Source organism: Alexandromys fortis, unplaced genomic scaffold (genome assembly GCF_014885135.2).
Source record: "Alexandromys fortis isolate MF-2015 unplaced genomic scaffold, M_Fortis_MF-2015_v1.1 scaffold_176, whole genome shotgun sequence".
NCBI classification, from domain to species: Eukaryota; Metazoa; Chordata; class Mammalia; order Rodentia; family Cricetidae; genus Alexandromys; species Alexandromys fortis.
This window is the reverse complement of record NW_026068070.1, coordinates 1,392,485-1,416,003: the sequence shown is the minus strand read 5'-3', so window position 1 is coordinate 1,416,003 and position 23,519 is coordinate 1,392,485. Positions and strand designations below refer to the sequence as shown.

Sequence of the window (23,519 nt, the reverse complement as noted above, 5' to 3'; positions counted from 1 at the left end):
GAAGTAAGTATGGTTAAAGGAGCAGCCTTTGTTACTGTGCGCATCCTGGCAGAATGACCCAATGTTTATCCAAACACAAGTAAGTTTAAAAAAGAAAGATCAGATTTCACACATAAGTGTGAAACAACCATGGGGTAGCCACAGCTCACAACGACACAATTACGAGAAACCCTAGACTAAGCAAGACTTCCAGTGCCTGTATTGTTACAGCTCCCAGAACAGGCAGTACTGCCCAGCATGAAAGGTTTCTTCCCAAGCTTCCTATTAATATTTCACAGGACACAGAGGCTCCTTGGGACATTACTTAGGAAATAGTAAACCAGAAGTTTTCAACTCTGTGAAGATTAGAGTTCTTGGTGGTTATTTATGTATTTACTTATTCATTTAGAACTGGCTCTGATAACTATTAAAAAGGAGACCCCAAAATGATGAACTTGAAACAACACCAAAGTATAAAGCACAGCCACCTCAACCGTGTGTGCGGGGTTGTGTAAGTGGGTGCAGAGGCCATAAGAACAATGACAGCGGTGAGGAGTTTCCGAATGGGCAGCAACCAAAAAAATCAATTTGAAATTCAGCATGTAGCAAACCCAAAGTATCTCAGGCAGTGCTCACCCAAGCATCACACGGCTTCGCTGCAGCCTTCATTCTGAACACACACAGCACCACACACAGACTGCACACACCGTTATGCCATGCAGCACCAACAAACAGCCAGACACACATCAGCTCCAATTCAAGATAATTGAATATTATAAACATACAGTGCATTGCAAAATTGTATATGGTGAATTTTCATTGTATGTAACAGATGTTTTTACTTTACATACAGCTTTCTGCTCTTCTATAAACAATGGTATAACTAGGAAATAAACACGTTTAATATTTTCATACGATTCCTCAGCTTGTAAGTATCAAATCAGATTATCTTTGGATTGTACTATTCGACAGCAAGCATACCCATTTAATTAGCATGAAAATTTGCATTCATCTTTACTAAATGGTAATCTTTACTAATGGTAAATGTAATAACAAAGAATTATTTTGGCATAAATTCATGACTAATAGCCATTCAATATTTGATTAGTATATTCATTTTATATACCTATATTACAGGGGTCATAGAAAAAAATTCTCCAGTATAAAGGAATTGTGGGTAGAAGAGTTTAAGAAACCCTGGTATGAAGAGTGACCTTTGCATGGATCAGGTACTAGAATTCTACAAGACATGATAAGCATGGGAAATCACCCAGGTATTCAATACCCCTAAGAGAGCAAGACAGGTACAAACATTGTTGGAAAAGGTCAGTTCTGGTCCACAATCAAAGAGAGGAATAAAGCTAATGATGCAGGAACTATATTAACAGCCAGTCACACACATACATTGGGGAAGGCTGAAAGCCATGCCTCTTCTCTGCTTAAATAAACAGAAAAAAAGGCCTGGGAAGGAGTTCTCTTTGCTATGGAGCAACCACTTCAGAGCTCCTCCTTAGTTACAGAAAAACACACCATCTTCTATTCTTCAAGGGGACAAAGTAAAGGAGACTTTGTGAGCAGTTGGTTGAATCTTGGTGAATTCCTCAAGAGACCTGAAATAAGCTGACTCATGGGAAAAGTCCAGAATCATCTGGGAGGAAGAGGTGAGACCACCAGCGATTTTCTGGAGCCGGAAATGGGCACCTATGAGCAGTACACAGAAGGAAGAACGGCCCCGAGCTTGCGGTAGCAATTGATTCTGAGGCTTGTCTGAACAGAGCTTCTGCATAAGTAAGGAAGCAGGGCCTCTCCAGGCTTGACGCAGAGGCTAAACTGTTAATAGGGGTGGTTGGGCCCCTGAGCTGAACCGTGATGGAAGCAAGAGATTGCCAGCATTGGGTATTATTCCAGGAACCATGCTGCGCCAAGTCTGCAACAGCACCAGGCTGGGAGAAACCATGCAGACCCGTTCCTTTGAGAGCTTTGAAACAAGTAGGGCCCTACATCCTACATAACCTCTGAAAGTTCTGAATAATATGAAGTGGGTAGGACTGCAAAGGAGGGATGTGACTCTACTCATAAGAGAGTCCAAACACAAGTGCACAGAGAGAAGGATTCCAGTTTTACATGCCACATCCGCTCATCCCAGTTACAGGCACAGTTGTTGATCAGTGTGCCTGTGATAGCTAAGAGGGCTTTTGCCAAGACACCCAACATGAGGTACCTAGAGCACCTTCAAGCAGGAAAGATGTAAATGCCTTTGGTTAGTCAGGGTTTCTTATGACAGAGAAAGCCAGGCAAAGAGTTCCAGAAGAACACCTAATTCAGGCTCTCAAGTGTCACATGCAGGATGCTGGTGTAGGAACTCTAAAAGGTGAAGATTCCCAGTGTCTACCAGGACTGGAAGTAAAGGATGGAGATGCAGACATGATTCAGTCATTCAGGTACAAAGGTCAAGGAAGCCAGCTAGGTATTACGTCACAGGCAGATAAAGGTCCTTGGACAATTATGTATAGATACTGAGCTGTGCACATCAAGTTGGAAAGGGAGAAAGGTAAAAAACACACAAATTGTAGGAAGAAGCCTTAGCAACATCACCAACTACACATGAGGCATTATAGGATAAACAGATATTTAAGCTCACAACGGAAGGGTAGAGCTGTGGAAAATTCTTCTGTACACTGTGACTATGTAATATTCTCATTGGTTAATAAAAAGGTGACAGGCTGATAGCCAGGCAGGAAGTATAGGTAGGACAGCCAGAAACAGAGGACTCTGGGAAGAAGAAAGCAGAGTCAGGAGAGATGCCACCCAGATGCCAAGCAAGTAGGACACATAGAAAATGAGGCAACAAGCCATGAGCCATATGGCAAAACATAGATAGGAAATATGGGTCAATTTGAGTGTAAGAGTTAGCTAGTAACAAGCCTGAGCTATTGGTCAAGCATTTATAAACAGTATTAAGCCTCTGGGTTGTTATTTGGGAATTGGCAGGCAGAAGAGAAATGTCTGACTACAGGGTAGCTTGGTAGCAGCAGGTTACTGTGAGTAATCTGCCAGGAGGTGAGAAGAACAGGTGGCGATTTCTACCAAACAAATCATATAAAAAGCTCTTCTCAATATTAAGTTAGCTTGATAACCCTCAATTTTCTCCATACACCCAATGCATTTAAGGCACTAAAGGCTCTACCCAGCCTTTACCCTAATGCTATTCTGGTATAACTACAGATGTAATTCATATCCTGCAAAGAAAATACAACTTGATGAGCTTAATGCAACAGCTGCCTTCAGTGACAGTTGTACTACAGAGGTCAATATCCAAGTCTACACAAAAACATTCAACAAAGCGCTTACATGAGCCAAGGACAACATAGGGTGTAAGCAATGAATGAGTATCATCATTTCATCAAGTCAAACTGAGTTTGAGCAGAAGTGCCACCAAAGTTCTCTTTCTGACCCTAGCCATGCCCACACTCATCTCTCTGAATGATCTATGTCTACCCAAACCACCAGCCCCAGACTTGTTCTAAATTCATTTACTCAATCATTTTCTGGGCAGCGAGCCAGACATTTGCATAACACAACAAACATGTATGGTTGGTTCCATTCACCGACAAAGAATCAGAGGGCTTGGGTGAGGTCACACTAAACCATTCATTACAGGCTTTGCTGGCTTCCGCCACCATTTTGTTCAAGTCAGTATGTGTCTTTACTTCAGGTGGGAGGGAGGGCGCTGTAATGCCTTTCAACCTGTCCTTTCCATTTCATTGGAAATAGGCCAGATGTCAGCCACAGGCAACCTGCAGAGGCTCTTGTGTTCATTTCCTTGATCCCCACAAGGCAGAAACAGAGGTGGGAAAGACTCCTGATGACTGTGACCCATTGAAACCTGAAGACCTTGATATTCTTTGAGTCAATTAAGATGATAAGGAAATATTTACCATGAAGCCAGCATTAAACTCCTGTTAGCCTCATGCAAACCGCCCAGCAGAGATGCTCTGGGACTCGACTTGTAGATCAGGAAACCGGAGCTCAGAGAGGTTAGATACTCAAGCCCACATCCTAATAAGGAACACAGAACTCAACCCGAGATCTATCTTAGAAGCACTGTTCTTAGCCAACCTAGAATTCAATCTTTTCCAAGTTCTTATCTTTTTCATTGCCACACCTCTACCCTGATGCTCTAGATTCCTCTTGATGTAACTGTTCCGAACCTCAACATGTTGACACTGTCCTACAGGCTCCTGCAATGACCTTTGCCCTGGTGTGATTCTCTTTGATATATATATATATATACACACACACACACACACACACACAAGGTGCCCTACATCCCCTGGAACCAAGGACACAAAGTCAAAGTCTATGGTCAAGGGAAGTGGGGACAGACATTAAACGCTCACCTGGGTAGGATGGAAGCCTCAATGCAAGTCCTACAACCTGCTCAAAATGACCTCATTAAAGAAAGCCCCACATGCTCGTGTACCACAGATGGACCGACTGACAACGTGGGAGGACACACTTCCAAACAGCTTGAGTTCATCAAAACGGCAAACAGGACACAGTGACAGCCAACACATGAAATGAGCAAATGTCCGGATCCTGACACAAGGGCTGGCCAGAAATGGAACAAGGGATTTCTAAGATAATCCCAGGGGTGGGAAACATTGTTTTAAAAACCTGTGCCTTACGCAAAGAAAACAAGATTTTACTTATGGTTGTTACCATAAAGCCAGAAACAAATTGATTATTTTGAAAAGTTAGAAAATAATGAATTTTTTTAATATAAACTCAAAGACAAAGCGAAGCTATGTAAGAGGACTAGAAGAACAAAAATGTTTCTCTCCAGAGCAGGCTGGCCTCTGCCTGAGGCAAGGACCCTGTCTCTTTCTCAGCACCCAAGAAACTACCGCCACCTGTTAACCTCAGGCCTCTGCTGCTTCCTGAACGAGGCCAGGCTACCAAGCCCTGGTCCCGCAGGAAATGCATGGCCACTCGGAGTTAGGAACAGCGGTCATCTTATGCTGAGACTTCCTTCTTTCCACAGATTAGACAAGCTGTAATTGGATCCAATTAGAATTCGTGTTGACGTTAACTCAGAGCAAATTGAAGTGAACCGGGATTGAATAGAGAACTCAATACTAGGAATCAGGGCACCGCTGAAAGGCAAAATAATTATAGGCCATTCTATGGAACTCGAATGTGTGCTCTTCACCATGAGAAAATTTATTTATTAAAACACAAATAATACACCACTCTACTGCTCCTGCTTAACCTCCCACACACTGTATACTAGAACAATTCAAACAGTTCAGGCAGACTATTCCCTGATTAGCAGAGTCCCCTGGACGAGTCATTGTTAAGGTCCCCATCTGCATGCCAAATCACAGATATTCCCCTTCCTCTATGGGAGGAGGTGTTTTCTATTACTTCTCCATCCCCTATTTTTCTCATCATCCAATTCTTCCCACACGTTCCAAAATTCTGGATACCAGGAAAGGTTTTTAAACACAGATTTAATTTGGTTCTTTCTCTTCTGCCCCCCTCCTCCATCCACAAGAAACAGCAAAGAAACACTTGTATCTCATTTTCTCTTTCATCCAATCTACTTGACAATCTACTTGACTTGCCTTAGGGCTGACACAGTGGATAACATCAGCATGTCGTTTCCTTGTCTTAATTTCTCCCTTAGGATGTGCAATTCTCTCTGGGCTGACCGCTTGGCTTTGGCTGCATGTCTTAGCTCCCACGAGAAAAGCCATGCAACACATGCCACAGTCGGCTTCCCACGCATGCTTCTTTCAGGTACTGCAGTGTATTCTCCAGTCCCAGTCATCAAGCAGGCACGCCACTCCATAACATAGACAAGAAGAGTCCCCTCTGGAAGCCTCACCTCTAAAGTTTCAGCTACAGTTACCTACCTCACCACCCACTACAGGGGCATTGCAATTGTTATGACAGTAAGGGGACACACCATTTCATCCCACAGAGAAAGACAGCCGTGTCAAGACACTCCGCCACCAGACAGCTTAGCTTCAGTTGCCTGGCTCCTTGGCCACCATGGAGGGGAGGGGTCATTGCTCTTCCCAAACTGAGCTTGGGATCCATTGTGAGCCTGCTGACCATGCCAAGCAGTGCAGTAATTCTTTCCTTAGCGGAACCCTAAATACACACTCACCCTACCCCTTCACACAAGACTCTAGGGACAAATCAAATATAGCTCCATAGTGAAGCATCGGCCTACCATATGCAAGACTCTGGTTCAGCTCCCAGAACTCTATTCAAGGAATTAATTAAGAAGCAAACAATCCGTACCTTTCCAAAGTCACGAACATCAAACAGGTCAAACGCTTCAAAAAGTTCGCTTTTCCTCATTCCAAATGTCTCACAGCAGGCTGACAGAAACGTCCGGATATTCTTCAGACAGAGAAACTGAGGAGGAAAAACAATAGCATTAATGATTTTTTTTTCTGAGTGTAACCTGTCTACTGTCACACATATGCTACGAGAAAAGTGCCAAGGAAGGACCAATTTGTGCCTTTCTTCTTGTTCTATCTTTTCATCGGTCTGTGAGGCATACAAAATAATGTTGTACATGTATATAGTGTGTATTCATCACATTCATTGTCCATTGTCTTCTCTTGTCCCCCACCACCTTCTAATTCCCTCCCTCTTTCCAAATACTCACCCTCTTCTATTTACACGTCTGTTTCAGCTCTAAATTCTGTACAGCAGAGACAATACGCGTTACCGAGCTTCCTAAGCCACCTTATTGCTTTCTATCAGCCAGCAGTACTTTGAACTGGCTGTGACCAGACAAACATGGTTTGTACCCTCTTAAAACTTACTTGAAATATGAGATGACACCTAAGCACAAACATGGAAACAACCCACACACACACATTAAATTGTTATTTATGTTTTTACATAGGGCCTGGAGAAGGGATCTGGAAAGCAAGGAGGCAGGGGCAGGTGGACAGAGAAGGGAGGTGGTCTGAGGTAGGAGTGCCTGGAAGAGACACTAGAGGAGAGTGTGTGCCAGGGAGCAAACTAAAGGTAACCTGGAAAGGTAGGGGTCAGACAAGGGAGGCCTATTGGGAAGCTTTTATTCTGATATAGGAAATCCCAGAAGTGTGGGCCAAAGGTGGCTGGTGTAGTACACGCCCGTAACCCCAGCTCATGGGGCGATAGAATGAGTATTAGGAGTTCAGAGTCATCCTCAGCTATACATTGAGTTCAGTGTTAGCCTGGGCTACATGAGATCATCTCAAAACTAAGGAACAGGGAAAAAAGAGAAAAAAAAGAAAAGAAAATGAACCTCCAATAAGTGAGTAACATTAGTTAACCATCGCATCTTGGTTTTTATTTGTTTCCAAAGCACTGACTGTCAATATTGGATCTCGTTTTGGTTTTATGAATTTATAAATTTTGGAGGAAACAAAACCTCATCTTGCTTTTTCTGCATTCAGATTTGTCATGGACTTAACTTAGACACCTTTTACCCTTTACAGGAATCATTCTCAAAGGCTTAAATATTTCAGGAGGGGTTAAAAACCACAAGGGAAGCATCACGAACCCTTTGAAATGGAAACAGTAACCAATCGGCAGAAGCAGCCACTGCCATCTCTTTAAAGATTCATGAGACCTTTACAACACAGCACCACCCTGCATGCTGCCCCTCCACAAAGAATTGCTTATTTACAGATTAAAAGCCTTGCATTCTGCCAAGACGGGCAATAATTACTCTCTGAGGGATTATGCAACTGCTCTCTTACAGTTTTTTTTTTTTTTTTTTTACATAATTAAGTGACGAGAATCGTAGCTCACCATGGTTGCAAATGTCACCCTCTCAGGATGTCTCACTAAACCCACATTTTCCCCATGTGTAGGAAAAACTGCAGCGGGCTTCTACTAAAGTGCTTTAATCACGAAAGTCAGAAAAGTAAGAAGCATCAATCAAAGTTGAAACACTTGAAAATCGTCACAAGGCTTGAAAAATAGGCAATGCCTTAACTGGAGCCAATATTAACCTTCCTTAACTTTCACAAGTTCAGTTCTGTGAAGCTCAACAAGTCTGCTGGGTTTGAACAATGTCACTCGGGTGCTGCTGCCTTTCCAGGAAAGCCTCAAGCCTGATTACCCTCTTTGATACCTGTTTCTTCTAGCCAGCCATTTCTGAACGCCTGCAGCATCAACATCACAGATACTGGAAATGCTAAACAGCCCTGCTTTATGCTTCTCTAGTAATATTCCCAGGAGCTTTCCACAGAGCCTGAAAATGGGGCTGAGAGCACGGAGCTCGCCACGCACTCTACACTCCAGGGTGTTCTGCTCTCTGCCCACACGGAAACAGAGTTGAGGGACAGATGAGGTGGGCTGTGGCCTCATTAGGGAGGCCCCAAACACAGCTGAGCCCGCCAGACTGTGTCCCCCCCCCCAAAATATTTGTTACGCTTTGATTCTATTCATTGTTTCCATTTATTTAAGAAATCTAAACAAAGGTTGCAAGACTAATAATACAGCACATAATCCAATCTGTGCAGTCACAACAGTGTTACGCATGCTTTTGTGTGTGTGTCTTTTATAATACTGGCTTTTGGTGGTGGGGGGTCTGTCCTGTTTGAAAGGAAGGTGCAGACAATTTTCTTCACTGCTAAATCATTCACCATGCATCTGACATACCAATAGCATCCGCACACATCAAAAACCCTGCTTCCATCTTATTTTCAAACTTCGTTTTAGAAAGAATTAATAATTAATATCCATTGGCTGTTCAAGTTTCTACCATTCCATCCTCGACTTCTTCCTATAACATTTTTCACTCAAGCTAAGAACTACTCCAGTGGGTTTAATTGCATTTGGCTACCTTATCCTTGGAATATATTTTCTTTTCAGCACATTTTAATCAAAATATAGATATATCATTTCCTTTTTTCCTTTCTTCCCTCCAGCCCCTCCTACGTCATATGTTACTCCCTGACACCTCCCATGCTGCTCCGCAAACTGATAGCCTCTTTTGTTTTACATTATTTTTATACGCACTAATATATAAATAAACCTACTAAGTCTATTTTTGTTATTCGTGTATATATTAAGACCTGACCACTTCATACTGGGTAACCAAGAAGGGGACTCCTCCCTGGGAGAGGCTAATTCTCAATCTAGGCAATCACTAGCTGCCTTACGGTTCTTTGTCTGGGGGTGGGATACCGGGAGCTTCCCCTCCTTCCACATTAGCATGCATGTCTGTTGGTTGCATTGTTCATGTCTTGTTTATGCAGCTGTTTCTAGAAGAGGCAACCTAGGAGTAGATATATTTTAAGATTTCTTCTTTTATATTGAATTTTATGGAAATCACAGGATAATTGACTAATAAGGCACCCTACATTATTAACTTGTCTGACAATTTACCATAGAATCACTAACCTGCTTTTCCAGCATCTACACCGTCTGAGAACTGAAGTCTAATTGGCAGAAATAACTCATACTGCAGACCTCACAATTCATCACACAGAAGGCACAGGATGGAGCTGACATCTCCTGGCTAGTCCTAAGGTCCATCATTTGGTTAAGATGGTTGCTGGTCATTTTCCCACCTCTCTGTGTATTGGTTTTTAACATTCCTACATAGCCTGAATGTGAATGTCCTATGTCTGCCTTATTTCTAAACCATTTATTTATCACAATGGATATACTGACCACCCTTGCCGTCATCTACTTGGGGCTGTAAATTAATGTGTTTTTTTTTCCAGTTCCAGATTCCTTCCTCACTTATTAACTGACACTATTTTATTTTATTGGTTTTTCGAGACAGGGTTTCCTGGAGCTTTAGAAACTGTCCTGGAATCTACTCTGCAGATCAGACTGGCTTGAGTCTAGGGATTAAAAGTGTGCCCCACCACCATCCAATTCACTCTTTTATTTTTTAGAAAAGAAAATCTTCTCATTGTTCTTGTTTTTTTTTTTCTTTTGAGTAAGATTTCATCCCTAGGCTCTTTCACCACACCTCTCTTTAACTTTGTGATCCTGCTTCCTTATGTCAAAGTCTCCAATTCACAGCTTTCACAACCTGGTTCTGAGATCAGCCACTGCCACAGGTAAGTCGGTTTTCATTTGTAGATGGTATTTAGAAAACAAAAGAGCATCCAGCAACTCCTAGATCCCAGGCAAGAGCAATCAGTGAACCCACACCACTACCTTATGTGGATGTGACCTAGCACTTGCTGCAAAAAAAAAAAAAACAGAACTGGCCTAGGAGGCCTCTAATGGACCTTTCACAGAATTCCGCAATCTTCGTAGAAGGCCTAAGAAGCCAACACTCATCTCAATCTTTCAAAAGGAAAGAAACTGGAGCTCACTGAAGATGACCCAGAGCTAGAAGTGTGGCTCACACAACATCAGCCAGCACAAGCCTTCCTCAAGTCTATTCATCCTTTGGGATCCAAATGAGTTCCCTGGTCTTTTGTGTCATCTGCAACAGCTTGAATAAACTGCCTGCAGAGAGATACTTCACAGCACAAAACTAGCCCACCTTACTATCTCATAACCATCTCTTCTTGGTCTTCACCAAAAGTTAGACAACTTTATTAAGGCATCTCACTCATTCATGAGACCACTTTAGGTTGTCTTAGACGTTAAACCTTTAGGAGCCAGGATTAAAGAACTTAATCTTTTAATTTTTATATTTGCATACAAGATGAATATTTAATAAGGATACATGAAGTTCTAATAACCATATGCTTATTTGTAAAAAACATCGGCGAGATGACTATTACGTGTTAGACATTGTGAATTTTCTAAGATACATCCTCAAGGGGATTCTGATTGATTAGTATGCTGAAAAAGTTAATTGAAAGTGCCAAAAATTGGGTCCAAAAAGGAGACAAAACCCAGAATTTCTCACCCAAGCCTGACTGCAGTCATTCAAAGCACAGAAAGCAAACCTGGAGCTGCACAATTGGGTGGCAATGCTGTACAAATGTGTGAAGTTTCTCTGGACTCCTGGAGCGTGGGGACAACTTTCTGAAATAACTGGGAGGCCATGCAACGTGAGGGGTGAGAGTCGCTAAGACTGAAATGGCTGATGTTTGGATGAGGAAGGAAACAGACAGTGTCAGGGTGTGTGTGAGGAGGAGCGATAGGAAAGGCGTGGACCACTGAGGGAGGGGGACAGAGGGAGTGACTGACGCGGGGACACAGACCTGGAAGGGAACACTGTCAGGACTGAGGGAGACTGCAGTTACCTAGCAGGATAAAGAGGCTAAAGGGTCCTAGGTAGAAGAGTGGAGCATAGATTAGCATTGCATTTTAGGTGTTTTGAGTGCTTATTCTGCTCCAAGTTCTATGAGAAATATCGGTGCTATTTAGTCCTCACGACAACCCAATCAGGAGAATTTGGGTTTTCTTTTATATCTACAGAGGCTTAGAGATTTATTCAAACTTAGAAAACCACATACTAAGTTACACTGACATCACATTGCAGCGCATGAAGAAAAACACGGCTTTCTTTTTATCATGACGTGAGTTAGACAGGAAGAACAAAACAATTAGAACTACACCGCATTAATCTAAGAACTGCTGACAGTCATTGAGACCAGAAGGGTGGAAGCAGGAAAAGAACGAACTCTAGGTCATATGGAAAGGGTAAGGGCTGGGAGAAGAACGACTTAGGAGGGCACCCGTATCTCTATCACTGAACGGCCAGCACCGGCGTTCACTGGAATGGCAACAGCAAACGGGCGCAGAGTGTCCGGATGAAAGCGACGACAGGCTGAGTCAGTGAGTTCTATTCTTCATGTGTGGAAAGGCCCAGTGGGCCTGCCGTCCCTCTCAGGAGTCCCCAGGGATGAGTGATGAAATCTAAGAGCAAAGCCGCCCTGCATTCACTTGCCCCTTGAGCTCTCTACCGCTAAACAGACACCACGCCTGTGCATTTTCCTGGCGGATCAGCAGGGGCCAGCAGGGTTTCGTGGGCATTGGTCTGTGAGTAAAACTCAGCCAGATCATGTGCTATCTTTGAAGTACTCCATCTGGACCCTAACACAACAAATATCTCCAAGGACGGTGAGGGAAGAAGGCAGACAGATGAACAAGAGATTGCTTTGTGCTAACCAGCTACTCAAAACACTAGAACGATTCTCCCCTGGATTTCCACCTTGTTTGCAACAGATTCTTTTGCCATGCATGTGATGTCCACCAGGGAGATGGCCATGAGAGCGTTGGGATTACACACTCGCCAGTGTCTTGCTCTATACGGGTGTTAGGGATCCAAACCCAGCTCTTCGGGTTTACACAGCAAGGGCTGTGTCCATTGGATCATCTTCTTAGTACACCGAAGTTTGTTTATTTGTTTTATGTTTATTTAACTGACCATCCCAGGCATCAGCATCTCAGAACAACAGGCCACACACACACACACACACACACACACACACACACACAGAGGCCTCTCCTGGATCAGAGAATGGAGACACCTTGTTTGTGTCTGCTCAATAGGATGGAGGCTGGGGCAGTCCCTCCCTGAAGAACAGCACTCACCATGAAGGACAACTCATCCCTTCAGCCTAGCACTTTTAAAGATAACCCTTGCAGATCTGCCTTTCACACATGACAGGAACAAATGTTAAGTGTGTTTTTTTTTTCTATTGCCAAGTTTGGTGGTGGTGATATTTTTTATTAATTTTTAGGAATTTCATAGAATGCGTTTTGATCATATTTCCCTCCAATTCCTCCATTAACCCCATACAGGTCCATTCCCAATTCCAAGAAGATCAAATATCCCAATGTTGGGCCTGAAAATGGGAAAGTTCTAGAAGAGAGAGCAGGGAGTGTACTTCAGGATACAGGCTCAGGGAAGAACTTTCTGAATAAAGCTCCGGCTGCCAAGAGAGGAAGACTCCAATCAACAAGTGGAACTCCATAAAATTAAAACCATTCTGGACTGCAAAGGGAACGGCTAATCATTTGAAGAGGCAGCCTGCAGGATGGATACAAAGGGCCAACTGCACCTCTGATGAAGCATGCACATCTCACACGATGAAACACCAACCAAACAAACCACCCAGTTTAAAAGTGGGCTCTGGAGCTGAACAGAGCTCCCAGAAGAACTACGAATGGCTATGGATCATTCTTAAAACGTCCATCGTCCTCACCCACAGGGAAACGCAAATTAAATTACTTTGAGATTTGATCTCACTCCAGTTAGAAAGGCTAAGATTAAGAACCGATACTTCAACAGACTCTGGGAAGTCGGCGTTGATCTACAGGTGCAAGCAGAAACTGGACTTACTGTTTCTTTGGGCAATAGTGATGTTGTTAATGACAGTAGTTGTAAAATGTATGATTTTAATCCATTACATCAGCATTATGTAAGTTATCTTACTAATTATTCTTTAGGGTAGAATTCCATTATATCCTGAACTACCACAACACACAAAATCAGCAACTGTTCGTTCTGCCTTTTAATAGATTTTCTTTATATAAAAAGTCTATGTCTTGATATTTTATTCTTCTAGCTTCATGATAAATGCCCCAATCCCCAAATTTGAATATGAACGAGGTTTTAAAAAGAAATCTATTGCCAGGCATATGTCCTAGTATGTTCAGTTCAAAATTCTTGGTGTCTAATCACATGAAGCCAGGGCACAGGCATGCCACTCCTGCATGGAGCCACTAAGGTACGGCAACCCACACGGCACAGCCTGGGTCGTGTGTGCGGTATTGACTGAAGACTCTGTATGGGTTGGTCTCTTCATCCGGGATCTATATAAACTTTCCTGACAAGCCTTCATTTTTCCCAGTTTAACTTCTGCTTGCTCATTTCTTTGTGACAATCAAGTAGGGGTGATAAATCACTAAATTACAAAGAAAATAAGACTCAGTTTACAAAACTGGTTCTCCAGGCTCTACCAACCAGTCTGCTCTTCTGGTTCCCACTAAAAAGGTTTGAGGATGATTTTTAAAATCTTTATTAATTTCTGTACATGAATAAAAGTGTTTTAAAAGGATTAATGGTTGCTTTATAATCTTACAGCATGTTAAATAAGACGGGACAATGCCGTTGGCCTTCCACTGTAGGACCATCGCCACTGTAAAGGAGGCTTCTGAGGTGCAATTGAAAATGAAACGAAGCCTTTCCCCACATGAGTTCAACTTCAGAGAAGAGAGCCATAAATAACTTTTCTCTGAAGTAGCCAAAACAACAAAATATTAAACTGTTATTCAGGTCAGCAGAAACATTCGTGTTAAAGCAAGCAAACCACCTTACTCAGCAGGATGCTTGAGAGCCTTCCTTTCCTTCTTGCTTCTTTTTTTAATTTAATACATTTTAATTAAACTGTGATTACATCACTTCCTTTCTTCCTTCTTTTCCTTCAAGTCCTCCTATGCCCCCTCTCAAATGGACAGCCTGTTGTTCTTTGATTATAATTGCTCCGTTCTAGCTGAAGACATTTAGAGTAAGCTGCGGACCACGAGATTAGCTCTGGCACACAGTTACTCACATCTTATCAGCCACTGTTTTTCTGTGCTCGGTGTCACTCCAGAGCTCCCCACATTTCTAACCTCTCATATCGTCTCCATAGCCACATCCCTCCAAATTGAGCATCAATATCAAACTTGACGTAAGTCAAAAGACGAGCTCATTGACATTTTGCAGTCAAGGGCTTAGAACAATTAAAAGATCTCCCCAAAAGCTTTGGCAATGCCTGGGTTGTCTGCAAGTTCCCACCGGGCCACTTTGGCCAACAAAGGGATTAGATATAACCCATTTTTTTGCACTGGAGGCCTCATTTGGTGATAAGAGCTGTCCAGGAGGATTTAGTGAAGAGGAAATATAATCAGAATATATTGTAAAGAAAAAAATAACTATTTTCGATAAAATAAAAAACAGGAAAAATGTGCAAAAAATTAAAGCTTTAAAAGTAGGGTTTTTCTTTTAATAAAAAGAAGAAAAAAGAAAGAAAAGACCTTCCCAAATAAACGGAGTCAGTGGGTGGGTAATTATAGATACAAATCTGCCAGAGACCACTCTGGACCAATCAGATATTCTTATAATCTTTATCAGTTATAATCGCTAACACATATACATTGCAGTTACATAATGACTGTTCTGTGCATATCTATATCTCCATTTGATCATACATGCCACCCCTCGTCCTTCTCTTGCTCACTCACTACTCTCTTCCTCCTCAGTCTGAACTCCTACCTCTCCCCGCCCCCTTATGATCCAACTTCCACTTTGGGATTTTTAAGATTACACAAATAAGTAATACTGACTACTTACATTTACATTTACAACTTAACATTTTCCATTTGTTTTTCTTTAAATGCTCTTTCTCTCCTTGTTTGTGACTGCACAGCCTTCCGCTGTGTGTGTGATCCACATGTCCTCGGTCTACTCCTCTGTTGATGGAAAACTAAGCTAATGCCATAATTTGACTATGATGAATAGAGCATTGATTAAACAGGTATGCAGGTAATACGACTAATTCCTCTGGTGATTATTATTCTGGTGATGCTATTCTGGCGATTACTATTAGTACTGCTGGATTATGTTGTAGTCCTGCTTTTGGCTTTTGAGCAACTTCCAAACTGTTTCCACAGCAGAAGTGACACCACTCTTGACGGCAGAGCCAGGATTGACATCCTCGCTTTTGTGTGTTCCTAGCTGTTCTATTTCCCTATTCATGAATAGGCGAGCACTGATGGGCAAACAACAATGGCTGAAAACTCAATTCTCCCCCTGTACAACTGAGCGAACATTACCAAAGCAATACAATTAAAGCGATACAGCATCTGAGCTGACTATGGCCAGCGCTGGGTGAGAAAGGAGGCTGCCCGCGCGAGTTCAGTGGTGTTGTGGAGAATGAGGCTATTCCAGAGGAAAAGAATGGAGAATGCTCTATAAGTCGTTGTCCAGGCTAGAGCAGTTTTACCTTAAATACGGCAATAAGATAAAGGAACTTACATAAGGACCACCCATGGCTTATGATGGCATCCATCTTCCCTTTTAGAAACAGGACATGCACTGCAAATGGCTGGGTAAAAATCATACAGCACTGTTCAAATGAAAGTAGGATTTTTAAATTATCTTTTAAAGTCTATAAACTACATTTGTTTCATAGGACTGAGGAGGCAACAGATACTTCAACTAAAGAAACAACTTGACTCAGGAAGCTATACAATCCAAAAGGCACTTTCGATTTGGTGGGAAAGTGGCTAGGTGAAGTGTCTAGAAATTGCAGAAAGTAATTCTGAAGAGTATAGAAGATAAAATGTTTGCCAGAGTTGGAGTTAAAGGATTTGATGTTCAATTGATTAAACTTAAGTTCTCTAGGACATTTTGACTCAAAGACAGAAAACTGAAGGAAACTGACAATGGGAATTAACTTGAGTAAATACCCACTCTCTCGTGTTGCCAACTTTTAGCTTTATTACCTGACACAGAGCCTCTCTTCTGGTTTATACTCTCGGTTTTACCATCTACAGTACAGTAAAATGACGTCCAGGGTTTCTTCCTAGGTTCTGCATGACAGCTTGGCACCTGCACTAAGACATTATCCCGATAAAAATTGAAACATGAGATTTGTGTTCCTATTATCTACCTATAATTTGTAAATAAATGCATTTTAATTCAGTGTTTTTGTCACAGTATTTATACATCAGTTTATCTAGGAATCAGTCATATGTCTCTCTACAGAGTAGGGTATACTTTACTGACTTTTTAGACTCCCTTTTTGTGTCTTTCATTATGTAAGGTAATGATGTTAAAATTCAGGTCACCGAGATGAAGAGCTGACAAAGCAGGAGAATGAGTCACAAAAGAGCAGAGAAAGGAATCTCTCCTGATCTCTGCCAGTCAAGGACAGGTTCTCCTGTGTTGCGGTCTCCATGTGCCTGAGGCTTTAGTCTGCAAACAAGATAAGCTTTTCTTGGCGTAGATGTGTTTGTTCTCTTCCAAACCATTTTAAATGCCAGCATTAGTGGTCTCTCAACTGGTTCCTTTCCCATAAGCATCTTATTGTGGGGTCAGCACTAAAGTAAGTGGCATCCATCAGTAGTACAAAGGACCAACTAGATCAGCAGTTCTCAATCTTCCTAATGCTGCGACCCTTTCATACAGTTCCTCTTGCTGTGGTGACCCCCAACCATAAAATTCTCTCACTGCTACTTCATAACTGGAATCTTGCTGCTGTTATGAATCATAACACAAGTATCTGATATGCAGGATATCTGATATGTGATCCCTATAAAAAGGCCATTTGACTTCCCAAAGGGGTCATGACCTACAGGTTGAGACCACTGTGCTAGATGATTCTAGATTAAACAACCAGAAAACCTTATAAAAAAAAAAACAGAAAATACAAAAATAAAACTTAGACATACAGCATGAAGCTTGGTAGCATTGCTGAGGAACTATAGACAGTTGACAACTGTTAGGGAAGAGACAGTCAGTTTTATTTAGGGGTGTGGTCCCTCATAGGCAGAGCAGGCTCCAGTGGATGGCCCCACGCCTATTTGTTTATGGAGAGCGCAAGCTGAACTCAATTTGGGTTATGAAAAATTAGGAATACATGATGTTGGGAGTGGAGACTACGTATAGAAGAAGTTAGAGGGAGACATGGGAATTCAATTTTAAAATATGTTTTAAGTACTTAAAAATACTTAATCAACAGGTGTACATTTCAGCCTAAGAAAGAAATACATGCAGGCCCACTAAATCTCAGAGAAAGAGAAGAAGTGGATGCCGCACCTTCCCTCAAGGAGCCTACTATACATCAGGGAAATAAGTACGCAACTGTGACTTCAAGGATATGGTGGGGATGATGAAATCATGTTCACGGCTCTCTGAGAGCATGCAGAATGAAATGGCTGCTCTCTTTGAAGGGGAGATTTTAAAAGCTTCCTAGATTGCCTGTTTTCCTGAGATACTATTTCTTACACAAGAATGGTGATGACATCTTATTTTACCGAGCACATAAAAGCTTAGGATAGAGCAGCAAAGATATGATCATACAGATTTATTAGTACGAAGCGCATAAGACAAGCTGGGCCCGCAGAAGGAAGCAGTCATACCGTCAACTCATTCACCAAGCATCATTTTCCAGAGCCTACCCAACTATGTGCAAAGTAATGAACAGCGTGCCCCACTATGTCCAGTGACCTTACAGCACACTGCAGGGGAGAGGCAAGCAATTATCTCAATACATTTCGATAAATGCCATTGCAAGTGTGTGCTCACGGTTACCAAGTCGCAGATAACACACATTCAGGGAAGGTGCAAGAAGCAGGCAGCCGCATTTGAACTCTAGAGAGAAAGAGTTCAATCACGGGCCTCTCTAAGGTAATGTGATACGCCAAGGCTGAATAAGGTTCTTTGTGGTGTTTCTCCATTGCCTTCTTGGGATCCTGTGAAACGGCCATTCCTCCGATGTTCTGTGTGAGGTATATACAGTTGGCGAGGTGAAGTAACTCGCCCAAAGCCACGTTGATAACTGGTGCAATCCGGTTTGGGAAGCACATCAAAAATCTTACTTGGCTACTTCAGGTTTTCCCAGAGCAGGTGTGCAATTAACACAGGCTGGGTTTTTGTCTGCATCATGACTGGCTTGATTTCAGTTTTCTGACGCCTGACCTTGTCAACATTCTTTTGACTATACTTTCTCTCTAAAGAAGCAAAAGCATAGACTCCTTACAGAATACTTGTTAGGATCGCCAGCATTTGGTAACTACAATCACTTCTGCTTCCTCTGCTTTTCTAGAAAGCTGAATCTATGCTGGAAGCATTGCAATGGAAAATTCACAGAGATCTTTTAATAATGTGAAATAATTGCACATGAATAAAGATCCCTCTATGCCATGGTAGACACGTTATGACATTTAGGTAGCCCACTGGAAATCAGCAGGCGTGTGAAGTGAAAACCTGATACAGTGAAGCTGCACGGATACCACAGTACACGCCTACACTGTATGCTTACGCGATGGTGTCTACGCACTCTTCTGCATTGTCTGCAGCAATGGCTAAAAGATGTCAGTGTCCTGACTGTAATTTCTTCAACATTTAACAGAGAGGTGAGAAGAGTTTTCTTTTTAGAATTAAAAATGAAGTGTTGTTATATCATATATAACGTCTACGCTATGAGGGGACCACATGGTACCAGTCCCACATCTAGTGGGTTGAATCTGCTGTCAAGGTACATTCTTTACCCACGAGACCAGGCTGATGAATACAATTTCCTTGATTTAAACCTCAAGCAAAGTAATGCTATGCAACTGACACACACTTCCCTTCATTTGCTGCAAATGGCCGTCTGACATAGCTGTCTTCATCTTGGCATATCATGACATCAAGGCATGGAATAGGCATGGCCCCGGCATCGAGTTACAACCTCATAGTAGAGGCTTTGCCATCTCTGATACCTGAGCCAGACTCACAGCGCACACACAACGATTCCTTGCCAATGCTCTTGTGTAATTACGCTCCCAGGAAAACAGAGCCCACGCGCTCTTTCTCCTCTTACACTGCTAATGAATGCTTGCCTTTGCCCTGCTGTTTTATGTAAATAAGGCTTTCAAAAGGAGTCTGCCTTATGCCAGAGACTCGGTTAATAACTGGGTCACCCACTTACAAATAAATCCAAACACTGACAGTAAGCTATGGGATGCTGCATGCAGTAAGGGTTATTAGACAATAAATGTATAACAAACAGCTTTAGGAAAATACAACTGGAAAAAGCTAGCAATATGACCGGAGTAAGATCATTAGAGTGGGCTGGGCACCTGCTGGGACCCAGACACTGTAGATGACAAGTTGATGGGAGGCAACTAATTCTCCCTCTTCCCCCAGGACCTGAAAATATGCCCCTAACACTCGGGAGCACCAAAACAACGCCATGGGGGGCAGAACAGGTTATTTTGTATTTCCAAAGGCATTGCATGGGTATTCAGCATCTAGCAGACACCACACTGACTGCCAGCTGGAACCAGTGCACAGTTCCGGTATAAGCTCACTGCATTCCTTTGGGGGACATACTTTTGTGAAGCTGGACATTAAGAAGTGCTGTGATGTACACATGGCTACAGAACGTTTGATGCAGAACAGAGAGTAAGGGTGATACTATTCCAAGATGTGCACACGGTTAGGGACTAGGGGCGAAACAGAGGAGAAAAGTCAGACACAAATATTCTGTAAACCAGAAAAGTCTAAGAACTCCTAGGGGACAGGAGACTAGACCAGGGGTCAATTAAAAGTCTGACAGGCTCTTCTGCGGCACTCCCAAAATAATTAAAGGGCAATTGGTAACTGAATGTATGGTGCCATTTAATGTTATCCATATAATACATGGAGATATAACTGTTATCATATATTATTTTCCTCATTATTATATTAGCTGCTCATCTTTCATCCTGTATCATTTGTCTAAATATGCTAATTGCGTTTGTAGGCAATTATCTGATGTTTATTTCACATGTGGGTTGAATAACTGTTCCATTTTGTGCAACATCCCCTCTCTTCTATCATTTACGGCCACATATAGAAGCACTGCTATGTAATCCAACACAGGAGATTTCTAGTTGAAATCCCTTTAGAATTTAAACTGTAAGCAGATCGTTGTTATTATTATTTTCTCCAGCATTCAATGCATTTTAGAATAGTCTAAGGTCTTACACACTTAAACCGTCAAGAAAAAAATTTGTCTCAGAAGCCATAAGTTATAACACAGAAATTCCAATATCAGGTATGAAATACCTCCCACTATGAGCTGTTGACCATGGAGGTCCCACTGGTACTCCAAACCAATGTAGATGATCACCATTATTCTTAGCTGACCACCAGAACTAGTAATGGTAAGACCCTATTGCTGAAGACTCCACACTCTGGTTGCAGGACATAGAGAACTGAGGTGGGAGAGTCTTTCTGCTGATCAGCCTGCGCGGTGCTACAAAGATAAGCAGGATGCTGAGAAAGACACATTCTCAGCTGCCTCCTTAGCTTTAGATCCCGAAAGCAACGATACCAAAATATGCCCACTGATTCATGAGGTAAGGGGTTTCAACAAACACTTTCTATTTGGCCAGCTTTGCAAAAGGGAATTCATACCTTGTATTGTAAACTCGATGGGAAGCCTGTGGATGTGGAGGTCATAGGCCCTAGTAGGTAACATAGTAAACATTGCTTGGCTAAATGAACATGGCGTCAAACTAACTTCTATAAGGATGTTTATACCCATAGATGAGCTGTCCTCGGGCTTAGACTCAGAAGCCTCCGTTAATAGTAGGTTACGGCTAATTCATAGAGACTATTTGCTCAAAGCTGACAATAAGTGACTGTTTTCTGCTCATCCCTGAGCAGGACATCTATATTATTTCCTTCAAGGATCAGGGAACTTTGTGGAAGAGGGAGAAGAATGAACGTAAGAGCCAGAAAGAGGATGGAGGAAACGCTGTGAAACACTGTCCTGTGGGCATGGCACGGCCATTGGACTCATGAACATGCAGAGCTATGGCTATCTGTGTAAGATACTGTTACCTGTCAACATTCCATCACCGTGGGTGGCTGCTCATGAGACCCATCACACCTCCCTGAGCAGCTTACAGAATTTAATGGTTGCTGGGGAAGGCAGAATCATTTTCTTCAGTGGTGGCCATACTCATGCAAGCCACCACTATTAAACTCAACAGGCCACAAAACAAATGAAATTACGCCAGTATTCCTCCTATCATGAAACTATACATCTTATGTCATATTGATGCATCCATAGACTCCATGTATGCATGCAGGTACAGTTGGTCAGAAGCCAGTGAAATTATCAAAAATATACTTCACTGGCATAAGGTTATAAGAAGACAATTTCTTATGGATATTCATATCCACGTTGGCCAAATCAAAGACATAACTTATGAGTTTCCTAGCAGAGGAGGCCAATGTTACCATACTGAGAAATGGATCTCAATGGCTGCCATGGCCGGGTTGTCGACTTTGTCTTTTGTGAGAGTCAGACTGAGTCAAATGAGGTCATCTACCAGGGTGAAGCCGCTCTAACTGTCCCGGCAGAGCCTGAGCTGAACCTTCCTTCCTCCTTCTCAGTAAAGGTGAACACAGGAAGGCAATAAAAAAACATCAAAGTCAAGGCATGGGAATATGTTAGCGAGAGAAAAAGAGCATGAAAATATCTAGGGGGGAAGGAAAAAAATCTGAGCAGTTGGAAGAGGACGTTTGATTTGTCAGAAGAAACACTGCACCTCAGAAGAGAAGTAGGACAACGGGAAACGTCTGCAGAAATCACAAGTCTGACCAAAGTGGACCCAACAACCCTTGAAGGAATAAAAGCTAGGGAAGTGGAGTCTGCCAGGATCCTCCCAAACTCTCCAGCCACTCCCCATGGAGTCATCCAAGGCTAGGAGCAGAATGGAAGGCTACCAGTAAAAGGGCTGGCTTTCCGCTGTAGATGGCAGACGCGGTCAGTTTCTCTGACATCCAGTAAGATGACAATACCAGGCTCTCAAGGCGGCATGGCAACTGATACTCCCAAAATTCTTACTAAAGGAGCTCAGGCACCACCTCATGAGTTCGGCTAAAGGGAACAACATCAATTCCTTTAAGTTTGATAAAGAACTCCGTCTGCCTAACAGAAAATGCTATCTTAGCATTTCCGGTTATCTCAAAATAAGCGTGGCCAAAAGGAAGCCCCTATGCTCAGAGTACCTGCATTTGAATAACTTATTTCCTCATCAACCTACTGAGTGGCCTTGACGTCTGCTCCTAGTCTATCCATTGTGACCTTTGTCAGCCATCCCAAGTGACGCTAGAAATACATCCTTCATCCAAAATCCAAAATGTTCCAACGTTTAAAGCATTTGGAGCAAAATTTCTGATTCTGAAGTTCTGGATTTGGTATGGCTCAAATGCTAAAGTCTGTATAAATATTTACCCCCTGACATTTCAAAATATGAAATATTCCTTATTGGAGACATTTGACCTATGTTCTGCGGCTTTCCTTATTGGTTCCCCTGCTATTGCCTTTGTCCCAGATAAACTTTCACCAGGATCTATTCTAGAACTCTCTCTATATCCATTCTTCTGTATATCAGAACCAGGCTAAATAAGCACTTAAGAACTTCTCTTCATTCAAGGTCACCAGGTAGGCACTGACTGCACATCTCCTCTATCCATGTTATGAAAGGCATCTTCCCTTTCTTCGAGATATGTATTTCCATTTGCTTCAAAATCGAACTAACATCCCCATTGTCTCAGTGTGTGGGTGCCCCCCTCGCGGTCCTGAGTTCCTTGCTCGTGCTCTCTCCTTCTGCTCCTGATTTGGACCTTGGGATTTCAGTCCCATGCTCCAATGTGGGTCTCTGTCTCCTTTCATCGCCTGATGAAGGTTAATATCCAGGAGGATGCCTATATATTTTTCTTTGGGTTCACCTTCCTATTTATCTTCTCTAGGATCACGAATTATAGGTTCAATGTCCTTTATTTATGGCTAGAAACCAAATACGGGGATGTTCTATCAGGAACTCACCAAGGCCAGCTGGCCTGG

General features: G+C 42.4%; 1 protein-coding gene across 3 annotated transcripts in view; it reads right to left on the bottom strand.

The window, feature by feature from the left end:
- Window positions 1–23,519, bottom strand: part of Vav3 (vav guanine nucleotide exchange factor 3) — a 303,685-nt gene that overhangs the window by 231,823 nt on the left and 48,343 nt on the right. For all 3 annotated transcript variants that reach the window (XM_050120991.1, XM_050120990.1, XM_050120989.1), the window contains exon 2: window positions 6,292–6,408. In XM_050120991.1, coding sequence (XP_049976948.1) covers window positions 6,292–6,408 — 117 coding nt within the window. The remainder of the gene's footprint in view (window positions 1–6,291; window positions 6,409–23,519) is intronic.